We start from the raw sequence: 22,176 nt of genomic DNA on the forward strand, positions 1-22,176 counted from the left end.
TCGTAGACCCCAACTCCAAGTGAGTTTTAATATTCATGCTACATTAATCAATGACCACTGAGGCTAACTGTCTCCAGGCCCAGGGCCTTGGGCTGGTGACTGGCTTGGCGACTTTCCCCGGGGACCGCAGGCGGGAGGTGCCCGGTGCCCGTCTGCCTGGCCTCTGCCTCGCTGTCCAGAGCAACGATACAGACCTCACGACCTCTAAAGCCTCTCACGCTCCGAAACAGCTCTTTACAAACTCACCGAAACAGTTTGTTCCAATACAGAGTATTTATTGCGACGACATACTGACATGCTGGACACGCAGAGCTAATCACTGGATACACATGCCATTCTCAGCGAACCGCACAGGAAAAATGACATGAACGACAGAACTTTTCAGATAAGGTTTTATATTTTATAGCCATTACACATTCATCTGCATATCAGAATGTTATTAGTGCTGACATATGAACTGTTTTCCCGATCTTAGGTCGAAGTCTTAAAGCGACTTTCTGGTGAGATGAAGCCCACAGAAATTTGCACTGAAGTCTGCACGTAACTTAGAGACGCCCAGCAGCTTTCGAGAACAGCGGTGAGCGTGCGTCCGCGTCCCAGGTGCCACCTGCAGCGTCCCCCTTCAAGGAACCAGATGCTCTCCGGCACCACATGATAAGGGTCAGTGTTCAAATGAATTTCTAGGGCACATTAATTCTTGGTAGAATGTAAGCATTTTTAGTTCATATGAGCGAGTACTAAATCTTTACATAAAATGTCAACCAGCAAGAATTTAGGCTTTCCAAAGAAAGTGGCTCCCTCATGCCTGAAAAGAAACTGTCGCGTCTTTCCTGACGATGATCTAAGCACAGTGGTCATGGGCACGCCCGCTCGCTGAGCACAGTCTGTGCCGGCTGCTCAGCTGAGCACCTCACAGTCCCGATTCACGTTTACAGTAAATCAGCCAAACAGCAGTGTTATCACAACTTAGACACGAGGAGGCCGAGGCTGACGGAGAAGCCATGAGCCGGGCCCACCAGCTCGCGAGCGGTGGAGCCAGGAGCGTCAGGCGAGCCCGGCCGACTGCGATTCCGAAGGCCCAGCACCCAGTCTCTGTCGCGGGCTGTTGCTGAGACCTTGGCCCGCTGTGGCGAAGGTGAGGGGTTCACGACTCTGTCTGGGGTACACGCACAGTCGTGTAATTTGCAGGGTCAGAATGAGAAGCAAGGCCAGTTCAGGTAGAACATAAAAAACCCTGCTCATTTAAATATTTTTATTTACACGTGCCTTTTCCCGTCACGGTTACTCTATCATAAATACACAGACACCGCGGACGTGCAGCACATTCGACAGAGGGACAGAAGCGTGCAGCGCCAGTGAATAAAGAACCCAGATGACTGTACACAAAGCACTTAAAAAAAAGACCTGTGACACATTCAGACCATATTTATTTGAATACTTTCCAATAATTACCAAGAGATGCATCATTTATAAATAATATTCAAAATCTCCTATTTTCTTCTATAAGCCAAATTCAGTATTTCAGTTGCTCAAGTGACTAGCGGCTCCATGTGTAACAGAGACAAGTCACATAGCGTCGAAATGAAACCGATGGGCTTCTTGTCGTTTCTCTCTGTCGTCTGCTTTCTGAAAAAGAATTGTAGACCCGTTTGCAAATGATAAAATCTCAAGAAAAGGCCCATTTCTGAAATATAAAGTGGTTAATTTAAAAATGTCCTCAACAATTGATAAAAGGTGTGATTTTATGGAATAATCTTATGAAATATGAATTTAAAACCAACAAGAAGTGTTCCTTAAAAGCTTAGTTTGTGATTAGTATTTATTTGCGAGTAAGATTCTGCAAGGGGGCATCGGTAATGCCGATGGCAACAGACGCGCCTAGATTACTCACGTGAATGTACATTAGTTATTTAGGGGTTAACCTACAGATTTGGCAGATAGTTATTTTGACCCTCTGGTCCCAGCAAAGTACTGTGCTTGGGGGAATAAAAAGACCCCGAGTTTTTATCTAGTTCTCAAGGAGTTTAAAGCCTAGAAAGAAAAAGCCAAAACACTGAGTAACTTATTTCAGGGTAAAAAGTGAAAAATGTTACCAGCATTCTGAGGGGTCACTTCTAGTGGAGGCGAGGAAAGGGAAGTTCTGGAAGGATGGTATTTGGGGACACGGGGTAGCGGGGGGGAGGGGAGCACCGTGGGCAGTCTGGCGGGAGCAGGGACCCTGGGGAGCACCTGGGGAGCGGCAGGTGGGCCAGGTGAGCGTTGGCATCCCAGGGAGTGCTGTGGTTTAGGAGGGGACAGTTACTGGAGGTTTTTGAGCAGAGGGGTGGCAGGGTGAAGGCTCAACCTCCTGTGGAGGAACCTGGGAAGGGGCTGGGGACAGCAGGCGGGCTGATCAGCTGAGCTGGAGCCAGGTGGGGGAGGGGAACGGGCCGCAGACTGTTCTGGAGGCGGCACTGGGCGGGCCACTGGCTGAATCTTGCCCGTGAGTGTGAAGAGCACGTGAGTGTGAAGAGACACTAAGCTTCAGAGGCCGTTTTAAAGTGCCTGTGCGTGGTCTGGAAACGGGGGAGGGACCCTCGCAGAGATGTGGGCTGGGGCATGTGACCTAGGTGACATGGGCCTGCGGCAGGTGCGGTGAGGGGCCGTGGGAGGGGGACGAGATCGTGGGCAGGATTCCCGCACACGGGAGGCCCCCAGATCCGGAGGTGAAACTTCAGTTTTTAGCCGCTGCGTCAGGGCTGTGGTGAGTTCCCAGTGTGTCTGCTCTTCAGAGCTCCTGAGAAATCAAGCGAAGTAAACTCGCCATCACAGGTCTAGAGCTACGTAATAGTTCAGACTCGGAGCTGATGCTTCTGGATACGAACACGTCCTCATCCGAGATCTTACCTCTTAGGCTGCAGTCTTAACATGAACTGAATATGAAACTAGCATTTTTTTATAGGAAAGGAGCGATATTTTTGGAGAGACAAACCTATGAACATTTATCAGAACAATTAACGCGTTCTCTTTTTTATAAGTTAAAATAGCTAAGATAAAACTGCTGGTAATTTTAGTTAAAAAAAGATTAGGATGGGCGTGGCCATACGAGGAGTAAGTGCAAAAAAGGGCAACGCTTCTGGGACAGGAAAGCGTGTGCTTCCTGGGGACCAGCGCAGGGGCCCGACAGCTTCCTGGGGACCAGCGCAGGGGCCCAACAGCTTCCTGGGGACCAGCGCAGGGGCCCGACAGCTTCCTGGGGACCAGCGCAGGGGCCCAACAGCTTCCTGGGGACCAGCGCAGGGGCCCGACAGCTTCCTGGGGACCAGCGCAGGGGCCTGACAGCTTCCTGGGGACCAGCGCAGGGGCCTGACAGCTGCGTACTGTATATTCATGTGCCAGCAGAGATTAGCGTTTCGATTTCTACCTTAACTACTGATTTATTTATATGATAGCCTCTTTTTCCCTCCTCGTAAACATTTTTGTTTTTAATTATTATTTAGGGTGTTATACTAAGGAACAGAAGTCAGCTTAGTGTAGCGCTAAGGACACCTGACGGGTGGAAAAGATGTCTCCTACTTCAGCTGTCACCTCCCCGAAACCCTGAGAAACGCTTAGGCCTCCCCACGCTCTAGTTCCCTTTGTAAGGGGACAGCTGTCATTCCTGGAAAAAAGTGTCCACGGCCCTATCAGCAGACGACGAACACAGACTCATTAAAAGATGATTATTTTTCAGGCCATTATGAAAGTGTTCCTAATTAAGTTTTTCTATATACCCGGTGATTTTGGGTGATGACTATATAACTTGTATGGCATCCAAGTTTTAAAACAGTTTTTATCCAGATTGGGATGAACTGCTATGAAACATAGAATTTAAAGGGATAAAAGAAATTGTTATCGATAAGATGACATTATGGACAGAACTTGAAAAATCAGAAAATCTTAGTCAGGTCAAAAAAGTTTAAAAATACACTGTTTTTAAAGAGCAGGATAGTACTACTATCAATTAGCCGAAGGTAATGTTTCATCACAACGTACTAACCTTTTCCTGCCAGTGTAAAACGCCGATTATTGCCAGGATGAAAACACAGACGCCGACGAGAGCCACGGCCGTGAGCAGGACGATGTTGCTTGGGGTGAGGTACAGCTTGGCACTCCAGCTGTAGATGAAAACGGAAGACTTAGAATCTCACAGTTGTAACTGAGACCGAAAAGCAAAGCAGCTGACTAATGAATGAATCCATTCATTCATTCAGAGTCATTCACCTGTCCGTCCATTCATTAGGATCCTTCAGAGTTCAGAGTTTACTCAGTGAACTGAAATGGAATTTTCCATGCGACGCGATGTTCTTCTCTGAGCCCCTGAGAACTGTCCTTAGGTGAACATATCACGGGCACCCTGGACGATCTTAGCCATTGTTTCTACATCTTGATTGACTTGCTTAATTGAAACCTTGACCTCTAAGGCTAGGTAGCCACGTGACTTCGGTAGGATTTCTATCTCATCTTTTGCTTTGGTCCCTGTCCACCTATGTCCTATGACTGACTAAAACACAACCATATGTCCGAGTGGGTGTAGATAGGTGGTTTGTGCAAAACTTGTACCATTTCTGTGCCACGTTGGAGGGTCTACATTACTACGGTGACGCTGAGACTTCTTACAGAGCAGGGCTAGTCTGTCAGTGTTAATGGCGATACACAGACTTCAGCATAAATAGAACTGGCTCTTTCTTCTACGATAGTCCACGTGCCACAGCACTTGTAAACCCTGAAGAGCCTACAACTGAGTTTACATCAGCAGCAGTGTAGGCGGTTATACGAATAACTTTTTGTTCTCCCTGAAAATATATAATGGATATATTTTCATTTTAAAAGTTTAATAAAAGAGCATTCTGAGGAACAGCATTCTGATTTATTTTGGGATAATTAAAATTTATTGATCCCTAAGTAGTCTTTACTCAATAAATCTCAAAACACACCTCAAACTAAAATCAATTTGGTTGTTATTATGTACATAAATTCGAAAAGAACATTTCTTCAGAAAGAGCGAGAGAAACGTGAAAAATGTGGAGATTATGGAAGAATGCTATCACGGAATTTTCCAGAAATTCAAGAGTGAGACAACAAATACTGTTAATTAGTTGAGGTTAGCTCTTCTCAGTATCTTATACTTAAAAAACAGTTCTTTTATGAGATTTTTTTGGGTTGTTCGACTTTTTAAACGGGTTAAAAAATACCCATGAACATAGGAATTTTGGTAAGAAAAAAAATTAGACGAAAGGCAAATCCTCAATTTCTTACTTAGAAGTCATTCTTACCAGTTTCTTGCATATCCTTCCGGAGGTAATCTATACATATATAAACGTGCACAGATACCATCTTTTAAAAATTATTTTACATACTGTACATGCATTTTCCTTTTATTATCTTTTGATATTGCACCATAGAGATGTATCATAATTTATAGTTTTCTACTCACGGTGCAGATTTTCTGGTTTGGTTATGAATTTCCTGTAGAGAAAGCTTAACAGTCCTGCCTCATTTAAGAAAATGTGAATTCAGACTATTTCTATACATGTTATCTTATTTCAAGGACAATGCTACAATAAAGTTGTTTTCTTAAGTAGTTTGGTTTTCAAGCCCCTCAATCCACCACAAAATACATCCAGTGGTGTCTGAGGGAAAAAAGCAAACTGATTGGCACTTGGCAATTTTTGTGGTATAAATACGCCCATCCTAGCTGATTTCAATGTGACCTCAGTGATGCAGTCAGCTATGAGGTGGCATGATGGTTCTAGCAAACTGCCGAATATATCCCACCTAAAATTTAATAATGAACAATACAGCCTGTATTTTGAGGAGAACCGTGACGAGCAGGACCCCAGTGGTTACACATTCGTAGACACATTACATTGCTTCTCTTTGGTTATTTTTCGTATTGCTATCAGACTAGCCTTAAGAACGTGTTGGACATATTTTTTCCCAAGGAGATTTAATGTTAGCGAATACCTTCATCATCTACTTTTTTAAAAAGATGGAATCAATTTGGTAATTTAAAGAAAAATAAACAGAGAGAAACTAAGGATTTAGAGAAAACGCTATATTTTGAAAGGGACATATTCTGCTAATAAGGATAAAAATACCTTCAGTTCGCTGAAAACTTCATGCCGGGCACCGAGTGGAGCGTAGTTCGCCCCCACCCCTATAAGGCAGACTGTCCCCCAGTCTACAGATGCAGACAAAGGACCGGTCCCCAGTCTCGGTGAGTCCGAGCTGCTAACCTAGGCCTGCCTGTCTCCAACCCCTGTGAGACACATGCCACCGGTCCAAGCTTTTGTCAAAAAGCTCCATGCTCACTAAAAAATTCAGCGTCCTGAAATTTTAGAATTTCTAGCTAGTAAACTGAAGATCGGTTTAAGCAGAATATGTTTAACCCCCTAATTAGCCAACCTGCTGTCTTTCTAATCAGGTCTAATTTGTTCTTCATGGAAAGTGTCAGGAAACTTGTTTAGTCATTTAAGCTGCCGTAAGGAAATGAAGTGACGGCACTCACGGGAACGCAGCAGGACCAGAGGGAGTTTTAAACAGATGTAACTGTCTGTGATTCAGAGCTGACACTGTTTTTACCAAGTTCAGTTCAATCAAGGCCATTACCTCCGCGGAACGTCGTGAGGGTAGGGAATGACAATGAGCTGAGAATTGGGAATGATTGCGGTCCACTCCTGCTTCCGTGTAGACTGCAAGAAGCATGAAGAACATTTACCATCCAGCACACTTTAAAACCACGGTTCTTCTAAATAAATAAATGAATAAACAAACAAACAAACAAACAAGCAAACAGAAATCCTGGGAATGGATTAAGCTCCATTTACATATGTTAAGCCCCAAATAGGGCCCCTGTGCCCTGTCGGCAAAAGTTTTTTGATCTTAAAGGGTAAGATTATATTTCTGTCTCACGGACTCATATTTATTGTCTATTCTTCTGTAGTCGTCGCTGTTCAAAGTGCCATGTACGAGTGCTGCTTGGACCTAAAATTAAAGGCGAGGTGGAGTCTGACGATAAGCAAAATAAAGAAAATACACGGTATGGTAGACAGTGAGAATGATCAGGAGAAAGAGCAGGACGGAGGGACCGGAAGTCGCGAGGTTTATGGGACAGGTGGCAGAAAACGGTATCTTCAATTATGAAGTGCTCTATGTAGGACAAGCTTAGACAGGTCACTACGATCAGGTTTGAATTTTTAAAAGGGAATAACAAATGACTGAATTCAAATATCTGAAGAGTCAACATTAAAATACAGATTAATTGTAAACAAAATACATTTTTACTCACCTTCTCTCCAGATGGGCGGGGAATGCCAACGTAAAGATGGTCAAGAAAGTTGGCACTTCGACCCAAGCCAAGTACGTTGTAGGGCAGCTGGAGGGCTAAATGTGCCGACTGGCTGAGCTGTCCAGCTAAGTTCATTAAGAAAGAAAAGATATCTTTGGAAACGGCTCTCGTCAAATATTAAAATGATACAATGTTAAAAATTTAGGTGCTAGAACTTATTCTTTGAGAATAAAAATTTCAAATGTCTGGATTATTAATATTAATGACACTTTAAAGAAAACTGTTTTTATTGAGATATAATTCCCATACTAAAAACATCATGTTTTCAAGGCTCATAACTTGTAGCAAGTATCAGTACTTCATCCCTTTTGATGGCTGAATAACATCCCTTGTCCGTATCCACGCTGATTTGTCTATGCATTCATCCACGGACAGACATTTCGGCTAGTGCCCTCTGGCTATCGTTAGTAATGCTGTCACGAACGTGAATATAGAGACGCCATCTGAGACCCTGCTTTCAATTCCTTTGGGTATATGGGTGTATACCCAGAAGTGAAATCACTGGGTCACATGGTAATCTTGTGTGTAAGTTTTTTGAGGAATTGCCATTTCATTTTTCACAGTGGCTGAGCCATTCTACATTTTCACTAGCAACGTATGAGCGTTGTTTCTTCACATCTTCACTGACACTGTTGCTTCTGACTTTTTCATGAAAGCTGTCCTGGTAGTTGCGAAGTAGTAACTCTGTGCTTTTGACTGGCATTTCCTTTCGTGATGTTGAGCATGTTCTTATGTGATTGTTTGGCCATTTGTCTATCTTCTTTGGAGAAATGTCTAGTACTTGCCCATTTTTAAATCGAGGTGTATAGACAGAATCATGTCATCTGCAAATGTAAATAGTTTTACTTCTTGTGCACTTTGCATGACTCTGTTTCTTTTTCTTGCCTAATCGCTGCGTCTAGGAGTTCTAGTCAGAGTAGAAAAGCGGTAGTGAACGTGGCCATCCTCGTCTTCGTCTTGATCTTGGGGGGAATGCTTCCGATCTCTCCCCATCGAGGATGATGTTAGCTGTGGGTTTTTCATAAGTGTCCTTTATCACATAACAGAAGTTCTCTTTTATTCCTAGTTTGCTGAGTGTTTTTTATTATGAAAAGGTGTTGAATTTTGTCATGTTTTTTTCCTTCATTCGATTACTGTGATTTATGACACTGATTCAGTTTCTGACGTCGAAGAACCTTGGGACAAATCCCACTTGCTCAGTGTATAATGGTGTGCCATTAGATTTGGTTTGTTAGCATTTTGTCGAGGATTTTTATGTCTATTTGTAAGAGGTACTGGTCTGTAGTTTTTTGTGGGGCATCATTTGGCTTTGGTATGGGTAATGCTGGCCTCACAGAATGGGTTAGGAAGGTTCCCTTTCTATTTCTTGGAAGAGTAAGTGGGACTGATATTAATTCTTCTTTAAACGGTTTGTAGAGTTCACCAGTGAAGCCATCAGGTCCTTGATTTTTCTTTGTTGGAAGGTTTTTGACTACTGATTCAATCTCTTGTTCTGGGTCTGTGGAGATTTTCTATTTCTTTTTGAAATTTCGGGGGGGGGTGTGTGTGTTTAGGAATTTATCCACTTCATCTACATTAATTTGCTGATGTGCAGTTGTTCACAGTATTCTCTTCACTGTTTTCTTGGAAATCCCAGGAATGCGTATAATGAAGGGCCTTTGCTTTGGTTTTCTCCTCTGCCTGGAATATTCTCCAAAAGGTAACTATGTGTTTAACTCCCTCACCTCCTTCAAGTCTTTGTTCAAATGACACCTTCTCAGAGAGGCCCTTCTGACCCCCTTAGATAAAACTGATGACTCCTTCTCTACCCTTACTACCCTGCTTTATCTATCCCCTCAAGTACTTATCACTTCCTGGCAACTACATAGAATCAACTAATTTACTTATTATGTTTATTGCCTCTTTTCTCTACTAGAATGCAATCTCTTTGAGGGCTGAGATTTTGGTCTGTTTTATGCACGTCCATATTCTAAGAACCTAGATCAGGCCTGGCATATGTTAGGCACTCAGAACAGATTTGTTCAGTGAATGAATGAATGAAATTTTAGCCTCCAAATGTATCAGACCTGAGACTTGTAACATATTCCAATTCAAAAATGCATATAAATTTATACTACATAGATACCAATAGAGAAAGTCTACCTAAAGAGAAAGCATCATATAAGAATTGTGAACAACTTATCATAAATGCGTAAAAGGCATTTGTGATATCAATTAGACATCCAACCACCTGAATGTCTTTGTTTAGGCCTGTATCATCTGACTTTCCAAGAATAGTTCAAGTACACATTATTTATGTAATAAAACAAAAGTTTTTAAAGTTGATCTATTCTTGTTCTTTAAGAGAATACGTACTTGCATGCAATTGTGACTGGTTAACACCACTGTAGATATCCCCATGCACTGTTTTTAGGTAAGATATTGAAGCCGACTTCACCGTCTGAGAGTACTAGCTAGGAACTATCATAACTAGCTTGGATGTCTATTTGTCAAAAATAAACTTAAATAACACATATATGCTGATATAGGAGGCAGGAAGAGCAAAAAGGGAAATTCACTGGTTGAAGAAAAAAAAAATCATTGGAATAGTGTGTGAACGTGTGTATGGACGTGTGTGTGAACATGTGTGTGCGTGCGTGTGTGAACGTGTGTGTGTGTTCTCTCCGTGAAGGGCTTTAAGCCACGAGGAATTCCCATCGAACAGTACTGTGTGCAGCTGTCTCGGCTAAGGAAAAACCAGCGTCTCTATAAAAATGAGATGAAAGGACACATGCAAACAACCAGTGTTTTATGTAACTTTAGAGAAAAACATGCCTCTCCTTGGGAGAGAAAGCTGTTCCGAGAAGCATTTGCTGTCCTCACGTTGACAGCTCTGAGACAAGGCCACACAGGCTGAGTCAGCCACACTGGGGATGAACACCAGATGAGGGCAAGGCACAGAAGTTCCACAAATACCTTCCGCAAGCAGTGGCAGAATTAACGGCTACCGAATGCGAGCAACGTGCCAGGCACCTGTAGCAACTGCTTCTTGGGTGTCGTTTCAGTTACTGGTAACAGTAATTGTGTGTGGGCGGGAGATGCTGTCGCCTCTGCCTTAGCATGAGAAGAATCAAGAGGTGAAGCAACTTGACCCCAAACACACGGCCACTAAATGGTGGAGCTGGGGGTTTACTTTTGGCAGCCTGATTCCAAATCCCACACCTTCATCCCCACCTGTGATCTCTTATTCAGTTAAAAAAGGAAGTGTGACATCTGTCTTGCTGCTTTATAAAAAGGGCTTCTGGTGGCACGGAATGACGCCCTCGGTGCCAGTGGCGTCTTTCTTTTCCTGTTTAGATCTCTGTATTTGTGGGGTCCGAGGAAATGATCTTTTATATGTAGTTGTTCTGGTTTCCAAGGCTATTTGGGGATTTTTGTAAAGCCAGGCCGCAGGGCCCACCGAGCGTATCTTGGTGATGTCCCCATTCTACATCTGAAGCTTGAGCTACTTAAGCAGTTCTCCTGGGAGATGAGGCTGGTTTATGCTGTTGATCTTCTATCTTTAATCCAATTACATCCATGCAAGATACGCTTAGAAAGAGTGCTCTGGCCACGGGCCAGTCCCTGACCTACACTGGCATCGGCTCGGGGCCTCAGCTCATTCCACATAGTTAAAGGGAGTGTACCTGGCAGAGTGAAAATTTTAGGTCTATTCTCCACTTGAGGGGGAGGGGGGCTAGAGAAACACCACGATGTTTTGCTCCATGCGGTGTGAGCCGTCCCCACCATATTTTTCTATAAGAAAACAATAGGAGAATGTGAGGTAAAGGACAGTGTTTGTTTCTCTGTGAGGAGCGTTTTAATTTGGAGAATGGGAACGACACGGATGGTAGAGCGTAAGAAAAGTGAAGGCGAGCCTTCGAAGGAAACAGATCTGCAAAATCGGATTCGGTGGTAACTGGTTCTCCGACGGGGGCTGATATGGAGGTGACTCGGCCAGCAGTGTCTCCTCCCACCGACTGGAACATACTCTTCAGCGGCTGCTTCCACCTGCCCAGCCGCCTAAGGGGATCGTGCTTCTGACATCCTGCCACGTCTGCCTTGACTCTTCCCCTGAAGTGAGAGATGGTCCCTTCATCAGTCTTATCAGCTCATTAGGTGGCTGATTCTCTTCCTGGCAGGGCAAATGAGAGAGACTGTTCCAGGTATTGATGTTCTGTTTTTCTCAAAGCTATCAGGAATGATCAGGACTCTATTAAAATCAGTAGATTGAAAAGGTTTTGATAAATAATAAAATTAAAAAATGTGAAATACATTATCACTTGCTTTCCTTTGCCGCTAGTCTATTTTAATCGCTAACAAAGTTTCTGATCCAGTGAATAAAATCTTCCTAGCTATACCAGTGATCACGGTCCCTTGTAAGTAAATGCCAGCCTGGGGTAATCATTTGTGTCATCTACTCTGACAGGGCTCTTCGTTAATGTTTATCAATCAGATATTCTAGCCAGAAGTGTCTACCAATTAAATTGGTGTTTATGGTCCACTCTGTAATATAATCCTTTCCCTGATAGTTTTAAATAAAAAAAAGTATTCAAAGTTTCAAGCGACTTGCCCGCCGACTTTATAGAAAAGAATCCGTGAGTCGGAGCCTACACATCTGTATTCTAATTATGTGGGAATTAATTTAAAAATATCTAAGGTGACCTTAGTGGCATCTTTTCAAAATCATTGGATTTGATCTGAGACCCCGATGCCCTGAATATTCTGGATAATCTAGAATATCTTAGCTGTTATTGTAGGGTGATTTCCAGTAACATACCCGTGACCACTTTTTAAACAATAAATTATCAACTAAGATCGAACAATAACTGAAGAAAAGTTATAAAATGTACTAACAGTGATTTTTTTTTAACATTTAAATTCATTGCTGAAGCATTTAGCCAGCTATAGAGAGAGACAGTGAATTCCTACATATCGAAGACAGTCACTGCAGAAAGACTGTTCCTTGCCAACAGGCTGAATTTACCTGTGCTTCTCAGCAGCACATTGTCATCTGACACCAGAATTCAGAATTGGGGGGTGGAGGGGGAGGGCAAAATAGATTCTGAAGGTGAGGAAAAGCCAAAAGAAATTTTGACTGAGAATAATAAAAATATTGGTATTTAATTTTTAAATTTGGATACTTTTCAGGCTATAGTCTTGACATTTAAAATACTAGCTGCTTATCTTATTTTTCCTGTTTAAAATGCACTGATTTTATAATTAAATGGATGGCCACCCACACAGAAAAAGAAACGAAGCTCTTGCTGTCTGCTTGATGGTGAGCGCTTTCCACCGGCCTGCGCGCTGAAGCGTATGATTTTGCTGGGACCCTGGGAAAATCTCGTCTCCAGGGTCAGCGGCATCTCACTGATCATTTACTATGTCTGTGATTAATTCGCTTTATTCTACAGGTATGAGCACCTGCGGTGTATCAGGCACTCTGCTGACTGGAGGAACATTTTAATCAATCTGCGACCAAATTATAAGCCTAAGACGTGTGTTAATGTCGCTATATAAATATTCCTGGTTTTTACAGCACTACTTAGTAATCAGCTGAAAACTCAGAAATCGGCTGTCGTGGTAGAAAGACATAATCCACGTGGAGGACGTGGCCAACGCCTTGAAAGGGGTGAGGTGCTACGAGGCGCCTAGGATGTGGGTCCAGCTGGCAGACCCTGTATCATCCCAAGGGAAGTGTCTGGGGACTTCGTGAGCACTTCCTGGATTTCAGAAAGTAGGACTGTGGCTGTTTCTGGAAAACGTCTTAAAACAACGGTCGGCCTCTTTTCCTGGTGGTTGATGGCGGCTTATGATGGAGCATCAAGGAATCCGCTGACATCTGACTGTTACTCCTCTGGAGTCTTCTGACCGGATGTGAGCTCAGATTCTGGGCACCCAGCAAGGACACATCGAGGAGGCACGTGGGGGACGCCATTACCCTAAAACGGCCCCATGACAAGGTGCCTGGGTGCTTCCAGCCTGGTGTCGTGTTCATTTTTATGCCCACTGCTGGGGCACGGAGGAGGGGCTGACACCTGACACCTGGTAAGTGTCTGCTGTACTAACCTGAAGGTTTGTAATAAACGGCAAAGTATAGTTTGTACGGTTTTTTAATGTAGGTTTTCCTTGAGGTCCTATAACGTGCCACGTCAGTGGCTGCCGTGGGAGACAGCCACTAGGCATCGGCTTAAAGACTGGAACTTGACTAAATGTGGTCCCTACGCAGGAGACTCGTAATGTGGTATTAGGAAAAAAACACACAGGGTTTGAGTGCCAAAGACAGTCTTCTGACGCTGCTGTGCCTGGTCGTTAGAAAGTCCCTTGACCTCCCCAAGCCTTAATTTATTGCCTGCTCATCCACCTACACCTTTGTTGAATGCACGCTGTGTGCCTTTTACACAGAGATGAGAGAGAGATAAACCTTGACCCGGAGACGCTTAAACACACAAGAGAAAAACATGACTTGAATGTTTCTTCGCCTATAAAGTGAGAATTACAGTACCACCTACTGCACAGATACGGTGAGGCAACCATGGCGATGCTTAAGTGTTAACAGATGTAAGTGCCCTGAAAACTGCAGAGCCCAATACAAATTCGGTTGTTATTTTGATTATTATATCATCAATCATTTCTCATATTTTTTCTCCTTCGGCTGAATTTCAACTTGATAGTAATTCCTGAAAAAATAGCGTTAACAATAATTTTTCATGGAAGGTTTTCCAATTTCTCTCTTGGAACAAATCAGGAGCTTGGGACCCTAGTTCAAGCTTTGTCTGTCAGCCTGCTTCCCAGCTGATAATTTAGACTGTGGGTAGTTTTGTTCTCTTTTCTGTTAAATGGATATATAATTCGCATGCCACAAAGTCCGCCACTTTGAAGTGTACAAGTCGGTGATTTTCAGTATAGTCACAGAGTAGCACAGCTGTCACCACTAACTCCAGAACATCTTCGTCACCCCGAAAAGATCCCCCTGCCCATTCTGTTGCTTCCCATTGCTTCCTCCCCACAATCCCTGGCAGCCTCCCACGCCCGTTCCCTGCAGCTGCGACGGGCCTGCCGAGTCTAGACGTTTGATACAGACAGGACTGTGTAACATGCGGCCTGTGTCTGCTTCTTTCCCTCAGAATGTTCTACAGGGCGCGTCCATGTCATAGCATGCTTCCGGCGTCTGTGCCTGGATGACCCTCCATTGTGCTGACGTGTGGCGGTTTGTTTATCCATCTGTCAGCTGGTGGACATTTGGTTTGTTTACACTTTGTAGCTGTCATGAATGATGCTGCTGTGGACATTCACGCACAAGTTTTGTGCGACATAGTTGCGATTGTCTGGGGAAAAGTCTTGGAGTGGAATTAACGGTTCATGTGGCAACTGAGTAGTCAATTTTGATAACTGCTTTTCTATGGCTTAATGTCCAGAAGCATCTGATGAAGGAATGACAAAAGCCACTGGCAGTGCATGTAAAAAAATAACCAATGGAAACAATAAGACAGATCCTCACTGTCCTATAAAGCCAGTCGCGCTGGGTGTCACCGCCTGTGGAGTCTAATTTAATGGCCAGTGCTCCTCTGCGAGCTGCAGCAGGGAGAGAAATGTTCCGGAGGTTGCATGCAATTATGTTTCAGTTGTCACTCTCCGGATTAAAAAAATAAACTGGTTCCCAGAGAGAGTGGAGAAGTCAGGAGGGACAGCCTGGCTCAGGCGTCGGCGCGTTTATTTTCCGCGCTGGACGCCTGCGTTTGCTAAAGCTCGTGTTTTAGAGCGACTAGAAGCGCTAGGAACTCAGACTGCTGGTCTGGAAGCGGATGAGAGATGCGCGGCCAGGTCACAAACCGAAGGCGACAGGCTTTTTCAGTCCCCGACTGTAAAGCAGGTTATTTGTACAAAAACGTGATGTTAAAATAAACGTTCCCCAGACCAGGCAGCTGTCGCCTTTCAGTGGGAGAGACCTAGAGGCCATCACGTAAAGCGCGGAAACACCTGGTAACTCGTAGTGACCAAGGTCACTTCCTTGGCGTGCACCCTCTTCCCGGGGGGCGTGGCTGAAGGCGGGACCGTGGGCAGGCGTGACAGGTGTGTTCTTACACGCTTCCCCCTCCTCGCCTTCTGCTTCTGGGTGCTTCTGTGCATTTCCTGTCGCACTGGCTCTGCAGCCCCTCGGCACAGTTTGGTTAACGCTGACAGGTCCGTCTCTGTGAATTCTTTCATATTTGGCTCTTAAAGCAGACATGTCCCTTTCAGCAATTACTTACTGTTGTATAACAAACTAAGCCGAAGTGTGGTGGCTCATATGGCCATCTCAGTCGTCGTGGTCCTACGGCCTCGCTGGGAGGTCCCCCCGGTGCCACCGGGCATCTGGGCCAGGTGGGCTGGGAAGCTGGGCGGCTGCCCTTCTGCCGGTCCTCTGTCCCCAAGGAGACAAGACAGGGCTGGTTCTGGGCATTCGGGGCAGGTCCCAGGCTGGGAGCTCAGCAGGCTGCGCCTAGGCCACGGCGGTTCCTGTGGGAGTCACGGGGACCGTCCTACGGCGACTCGCCCCTCGGTGGTCATTGAGGTCAGCTGTGCTCTGCACGCCTTTCCCTGTCGCTCTGTTCTGGGGAGTCTCTGCTGACACCATGGAGCTGGAGGTGCCCTGTTTCCCCAGCCGTTGCCTGTTTCTGGCCCCCCCGTCCCCCTCTGAGCTGTCAGGGCGCTAATCGACTTTTTCAGATTCCAGGCCTATAATTCCAAAACCGCTCATCATAACCGAGTCTGCTTCTGATGTCTGCTTTGTCTGTTCAAACTGTGTTTTGTGTCCCCACCCCCCTTCAGCATGCCTCGTAAGTTTTTGTTAGAAGCTGGGCGTAATGTCGATGAGCAAAGGGAGCCACGGCAAACAGGCCTTTGGCATGAGCTGTCACGTGTCCGGCGGAGGGTCGGGCCGCGTTCACTGGTCGCTGTGGCTGCAGGTGCCGCCACAGGCTGAAACTCTCATGTCCTTGCTTTTGTCTCTCCTCTTTGGGTTTCCTTGGAAACTCCTTTTAAAATAGAGCTTGAGCCTTGCTCAGTTGTAACCTCCTTTGTTATATAGGAGCCAGAAGGATGTGGTGGCCAGACGGTGAGTGTTCTACAGCAGGGTCCCCAAACCCTGTGCCAAGGACTGGTACCGGTCCCTGGCCTGTTAGGAACCGGGCCGCACAGCAGGAGGGGAGCGGCAGGGGAGAGAGCGAGCCAAGATCCATCTGTGTCTGCAGCCGCCCCCCCGCGCCGGCATCACCGCCTCAGCTCCGCCTCAGGTCATCGGGCCTTCGATTCTCACAGGAGCACCGGTCCCTGGTGCCAGAAAGGTCAGGACCACTGTTCTATAGCCCTGTTAGGTCTTAAGTCTTTCATTGAGCCTGTGACCCTGGGCTGTGACCTTCACAGGTGCTTCTCAGGTGCCTCCCCTCCACCCCCGTCCATCTGCACAGGTGAGACAGGAAGACTCGAGGGGCCGGAGTTGCGTATTCACGTCCCTCGCCTTAGTTAGGCTCCGGTAAAACCCAAGTCGGTGAGGGTTGGGTAAAGTCACTTCACTGGAGGGCAGGCTTAAGGAGAATAGTAACTGTGGGAGTATTTAATAATGTTCATTTCCCCCCTCACCTGACAGAGGATGGGAGTGTGACTTCCATGTCCTTTACATGTTAGACTAGAAGCTGGATGTCCCCAACACAGTACTTGTTAAAAGGAGATCTGATCTATCTATCTCTATCAGTCAGCTATCTATCATCCATCTATCCATCTAATCTACCTACCCACCCACTCACCCACCCATCTCCTCTCTTTCTTCTTTACAAATAGTGAGCTTTACTTCTTCCTTTCCAATTTGGATGCCTTTTCCTTCTTTTTCTTGTCTGATTGCTGTGGCAACTTCGAGTACTAGCCTGAATAACAGTGGTGAGAGTGGCATCCTTGTCTTGATCCTCATCTTAGAGAAAACGCTTTCAGTGTCAGCTGTGGGCTTGTCACATATTGCCTTTATCAAGTTGATGTAAGTTCCTTTACACCCACTTTGTTGAGAGTTTTACCATAAACAGATATTGAATTTTGTCAAATACTTTTTCTGCAGCTATTGAGATGACCTTGATCTTATCTCTGGTCTTGTAGATGTGAGGAATCGCGTTAATTATTTGGTGGATGCCGAACCGCACTCACGTCCCTGGTATAACTCCCACTTAATCACGTGTACAATCCTTTCAAGGTAGTGTCGAATTCGGTTTGCTAGTTATTTTTTGGAGAATTTTGGCAAGAAACAGGTGACCAGACCTATTTTAGATGGCTTATTGATTTTTAAAAACATAAGATCCTGAAATAAATTAAGTAGGATTTACAGTCTCAATTACTATTTCTTGCGAATACACATAATTACATAAAATATATTATAATGGTTAGTGAGTAAATTTAAAAATAACAAGTATTTTGTGTAAAGAAGAATGACTATACTAAGTTCCAGGCCATTTGCCAAACTATGCGAAAATACGAGAGCGAGTTAATGAAACCGATGGGGACATCTGTGTAGGACCCTGGAATTATTTTCTCGGTTCACCTAAGAGAATAAGAACATGCACAGAGCTGACAAAGGATGCAAGGTTCTCAGTGATCTTTTAATGCTTCTGGCTTGGGGATGGTGACGTTTCGCCTCCTGGGCACTGTTGGGTTTTAAGAATTTGGCGCTTCTTCCACTGTGGATAAGACATGGATTTTATGATACAGTTCTATCTATTATGTAAACTGCTACACTACAGTCGCAGACATTATGCTAAAAACCAACAGAAACTGAGTTATCATTTATATATTGGTAATCTGCCTTCCAGTCGAAGCCATTTTATTTCAATCTTAAAAAATGTGGCTAATGAGAAAACTCTAGTTCATGTGAACAGAATAAGAAAAGACCTTTATGCTTGCAACGTGCTTGACAATAAAATAGCACATATTTTTCCTAGGTGTTTTCCATGTAGACAAATTCTAGTTTCTATCATGGGTCAGTATTTTCTCATCTCCCCACATTTAGGGCTTTGTGGAGCAGTGTGGGGAGCTGTGAGGCGTCACGTTGAGTCGGCACAATCTTAATTATGGGTCTATTCCATACGTTTGCTTTTCATGGACCCTATTTTTCTTGTTCTCCTGGTCGAGAAAGTCCAGATTAATAATGGAAAAAAACGCATGTGAGAAGAAAAGTTTAGAATTTACTACGGGGTAGAGCTAGCCTGAAACAGCAAATACCTAGGAATAAGTTGCTAAAAATATAATTTGTAATTAAGTCAGTACCTCTCCTCTTTAAATGGACTTATTTGACTTTATCTGAAACTGTATTCTCATGAATTTAATAGGGAGTAGTGAAAAATTAATCAAGGAGATACAGAACCTAGTTTTTTGTTTTTTTGTTTTTTCCAAATACTATTCTATTTCAGTTTTAGACTCAACTTACATCAACCGATTCCTTGTTGTGGCAATATTTTATTTGCGCATGCATGAGAAAACCATCTTAAGAAATGTGTTCATTTGCATACGTTCGGTGTGTACGGAACGCTTCCCGCGTTAAAGGCACGGTCCGCGCGATGTATCTGTGATTTTTGATCTTTGCTGGAGCACTCAGCTTTCTGCGGTTTGTGCGGTACGGAACTGGAGTTAGGGGACAACCTGGGGACTGAAAATAGTTAAGTCCTGAAGTAAGACGAAGGGAATGGGAAGGGACACATCAACGGTGTCGCTGAGTGATGCACGAGGTTTTAATGAAATTCCTTTGTACCAAATATACTTGCACTGTAGACGGGGCCTGTTGAATTATTTATAACGACTGTGGGATGACAACACATTTGCTAGCGAAGACCACGGAATAAACCAACCAGGTTCTTCCTCTCAGATCCCCAAAGCTGCTGCGTAGCAGTGTTTCCTTCGGTATCAGGGTCTACGTTGACTGCAACGTTATATTAGAAACCAGCTTGTAAATAGAACCTCGTGAAGCAGATCTTTTGTTTTTGTTGTTGGCTCTACAATTTCTAATTTTCTTCTTTTGATTTTCAGGAATATGACTGACTCATTTGCATCTGTGCAGATGGGATTTCTAATTGCTGAACAGCTGAATAATCTGCCAACTTTCTCATAGTTGCTCAGACTTTCTGTATTTCTTGTAATTCATTCATTCATTCAATCATTCAATTTTTGTAATTATATCAAGAGGACAGATCGGTTACTGCTCAGAGCTACTTACTGCCCGTCTTCCCTCCCTTTCTCTCTTTCATTTCAGTGAGGAAACATCACCAGCACTAGCTAGCCCTCCGCCCCCATATCTGTTGACTTGGCTGGTCCTGTCAGATCTTTAGTTGATGTGAGCTTAAAGGAATGATTCCTCTTGTAAGAATTCATTCTTTCAGAGAAAGAGAATGTCAAGGACATTCCAGAAGGGCATAAGAACTCTTTTCATTTTCTTTTGTTATCAATTTATGATTTTTGACACAAAAGTACGCCTGATTAATCATTACTCAGGCTAAAATTTTTGGGTGAACTATGAGTATGCCAATTTAAAATGTGATGGGCAGTTAAATTGATTCAGAACTAAAAAATTCTTTTATGGATAAATACATGTGGCTAAATGGGACATGGCTGTACTTTGAAGGTAATTTTAGAAAATGCGTATGTGAGAAATGAACATAAAGAATAAAATGTTTGACGTTGGAGGGTGTAATGGACAATTATTGATTAAAATGGAGAACTCTGAAAAGTTATACTTAAAATTATAGAAATGCTGTTACCACAAATCATTTTCCTCAATAATTGGATGTGTCATACCGTAACCCAAACGCTTCCGCCCCCTGTGACATGCTGTGCTGTCAGCTGCCACACATTGTGACTGCTCATAATGGAGGCCTGTGATGGGGGGTGCATGGAAGGGACGGGTCACTTGTTTTTCTCAGACATGTTAACAAACAGTACCTTAGAGGACTCGAGGGAAATCACTGTTTTTTGATCTCTCCCAGGGACTATTAATTATTTCAGAAATCAATGACTCTCCATGATGTGACTCTCTACTAACACCTGGCTGTTTCGGGCTTCGCTAGGAAGTGGCGTAAGACACCAAGAGTTCCTGCTCACAATGATAAGATCCACCCAGAAGCGAAGGATAATTAGGACAGGCCTCTTTTGAATAACACTAAGGCATGTCATTGTCTCTGGCAGTCACTTTCAAACTTTTTTGACCACAGCCGACCAAAAAAACTACATCTTATGTCATCGCCCAGTTAGCACAAACCTTCCCGCCCGAAAACTTTCATGAAGCGACACTTACTGTTACTGTCTGTGTTGTATTCCGATAACTTCTGTTTTTCTCTTTGATCCTATTAAGTAAAATGCCCTTATACGCCACTGGATTAATTTCATGACCCTCCGCTGCTAAGAAAACCAGCGTTGCAGCTTCTGAGGTCACGTGTGTGGTCGTTCCTGCCTGAGACAGTGGGGAGCTGTCTCCTGGGGGGCTGGCTGGGCCGGACCGCATGGCTTAACCAAGTAGGATTTCTTTAGACTTTAATGTGCTTACTATTTAAACTCAGAATATTCATCCTTTAACATTTGGGCAGGTTTTCGTGACGGTACTTCCTAAATCAATTACATTAAGTGTCACTTTCCTGTTTAGAACATATATTTGTGCATGGAATACAGCATACGTTTAAAATATTTTCCAAATATTTATTGTTAATTACTAATATAGTTCTTAAACTAAAGGCGTATATGACCAACGTAGGAACTAAAATGCAAAAAGTATATAATTCAAATCCCACAACCAAGAGATAATCATGGTAACATTTCTATATGTCATTTGTTTTTTATGTTTTCCTTAGACATAGGTACACCTGAAAACACGTACGCACAGTCTGGATCATACGTGCAGCTGTGCCTCCCTCCCACATGTTATACCATGAACGTCTGTTCATCTTATCAAAAACGATTTACAAATATTTTGTAGGACGGAAATGATTACAAAATGGCATAATTCATTAATTATTCCTCTATTGTGGGACATTTAGATTTTCCCAGTTTGCTCTTGCCTTTTATTTTTGTTCGTGATTTTTTGCCATGAAAATCTGAGCCTTCATTTGATTTAGGCATTTGACTGCAGTTATCTTTTCTGCAGATATTTTCTCTCTCCTTTGCTTTTATGCTTACGAATTACTTCCTGATCCAGGGAAGAAATATTTAATTTAGCAAGGATAAACCTAATGTTCCATTATTGTTTGGGAGTAGATTAAAAAGAAATCACGCTAAGGAAATATTCTTCCATTCACTTAAAAAACAGCACTGGGTGGTGAATATTACTGAATGGGTTTTTAGCATGTAGGTGATAATACCTGGTTTATAGTAGAGGTTCAATATATAATGTTTTCATGAATCAACGATCAGAATTAAAAAGTATTTTCTACATCTAATTTTAAAAGTAATATTTTTGATGGGTTTTGAGTTGCTAAAAAATTTATCTTTTTTTAAAACATTAAATTTAGAAGGATTATAAGTAGTAAATATTTATAGAAATATACCAAGTCAGAAGTGATCTCCTGAAATCTTGCTCCCCTGGGTAAACATTAACAATCTGGTGAATATTCTTCCTGATTTTTTTCTATGAAGTGAGAATTATTCATTTAACTGCACAAAAATATATGCACATAGACCTTTACCGTTGTACTGTTGTATTATAATGAAAAAAATAAATGGAGAATTATCTAGAATAGTTATTGTATAAACATACGAAACGATCCCAAAATAAGTTAAGACTAGCCAGA

General features: G+C 43.4%; 1 protein-coding gene across 1 annotated transcript in view; it reads right to left on the minus strand.

Annotated features, from left to right (window-relative positions):
- Positions 1-258: 258 nt before the first annotated feature.
- Positions 259-22,176, minus strand: part of ITFG1 (integrin alpha FG-GAP repeat containing 1) — a 112,487-nt gene continuing 90,569 nt past the window's right edge. Inside the window, exons 15-18 of the mRNA XM_006908739.2 lie at positions 7,310-7,434; positions 6,631-6,713; positions 4,019-4,136; positions 259-1,626 (exon numbers count right to left, since the gene is read on the minus strand). Coding sequence (XP_006908801.1) covers positions 1,567-1,626; positions 4,019-4,136; positions 6,631-6,713; positions 7,310-7,434 — 386 coding nt within the window. The 3' untranslated portion in view covers positions 259-1,566. The remainder of the gene's footprint in view (positions 1,627-4,018; positions 4,137-6,630; positions 6,714-7,309; positions 7,435-22,176) is intronic.

Source organism: Pteropus alecto, unplaced genomic scaffold (assembly GCF_000325575.1).
Source record: "Pteropus alecto unplaced genomic scaffold, ASM32557v1 scaffold123, whole genome shotgun sequence".
NCBI lineage: Eukaryota > Metazoa > Chordata > Mammalia > Chiroptera > Pteropodidae > Pteropus > Pteropus alecto.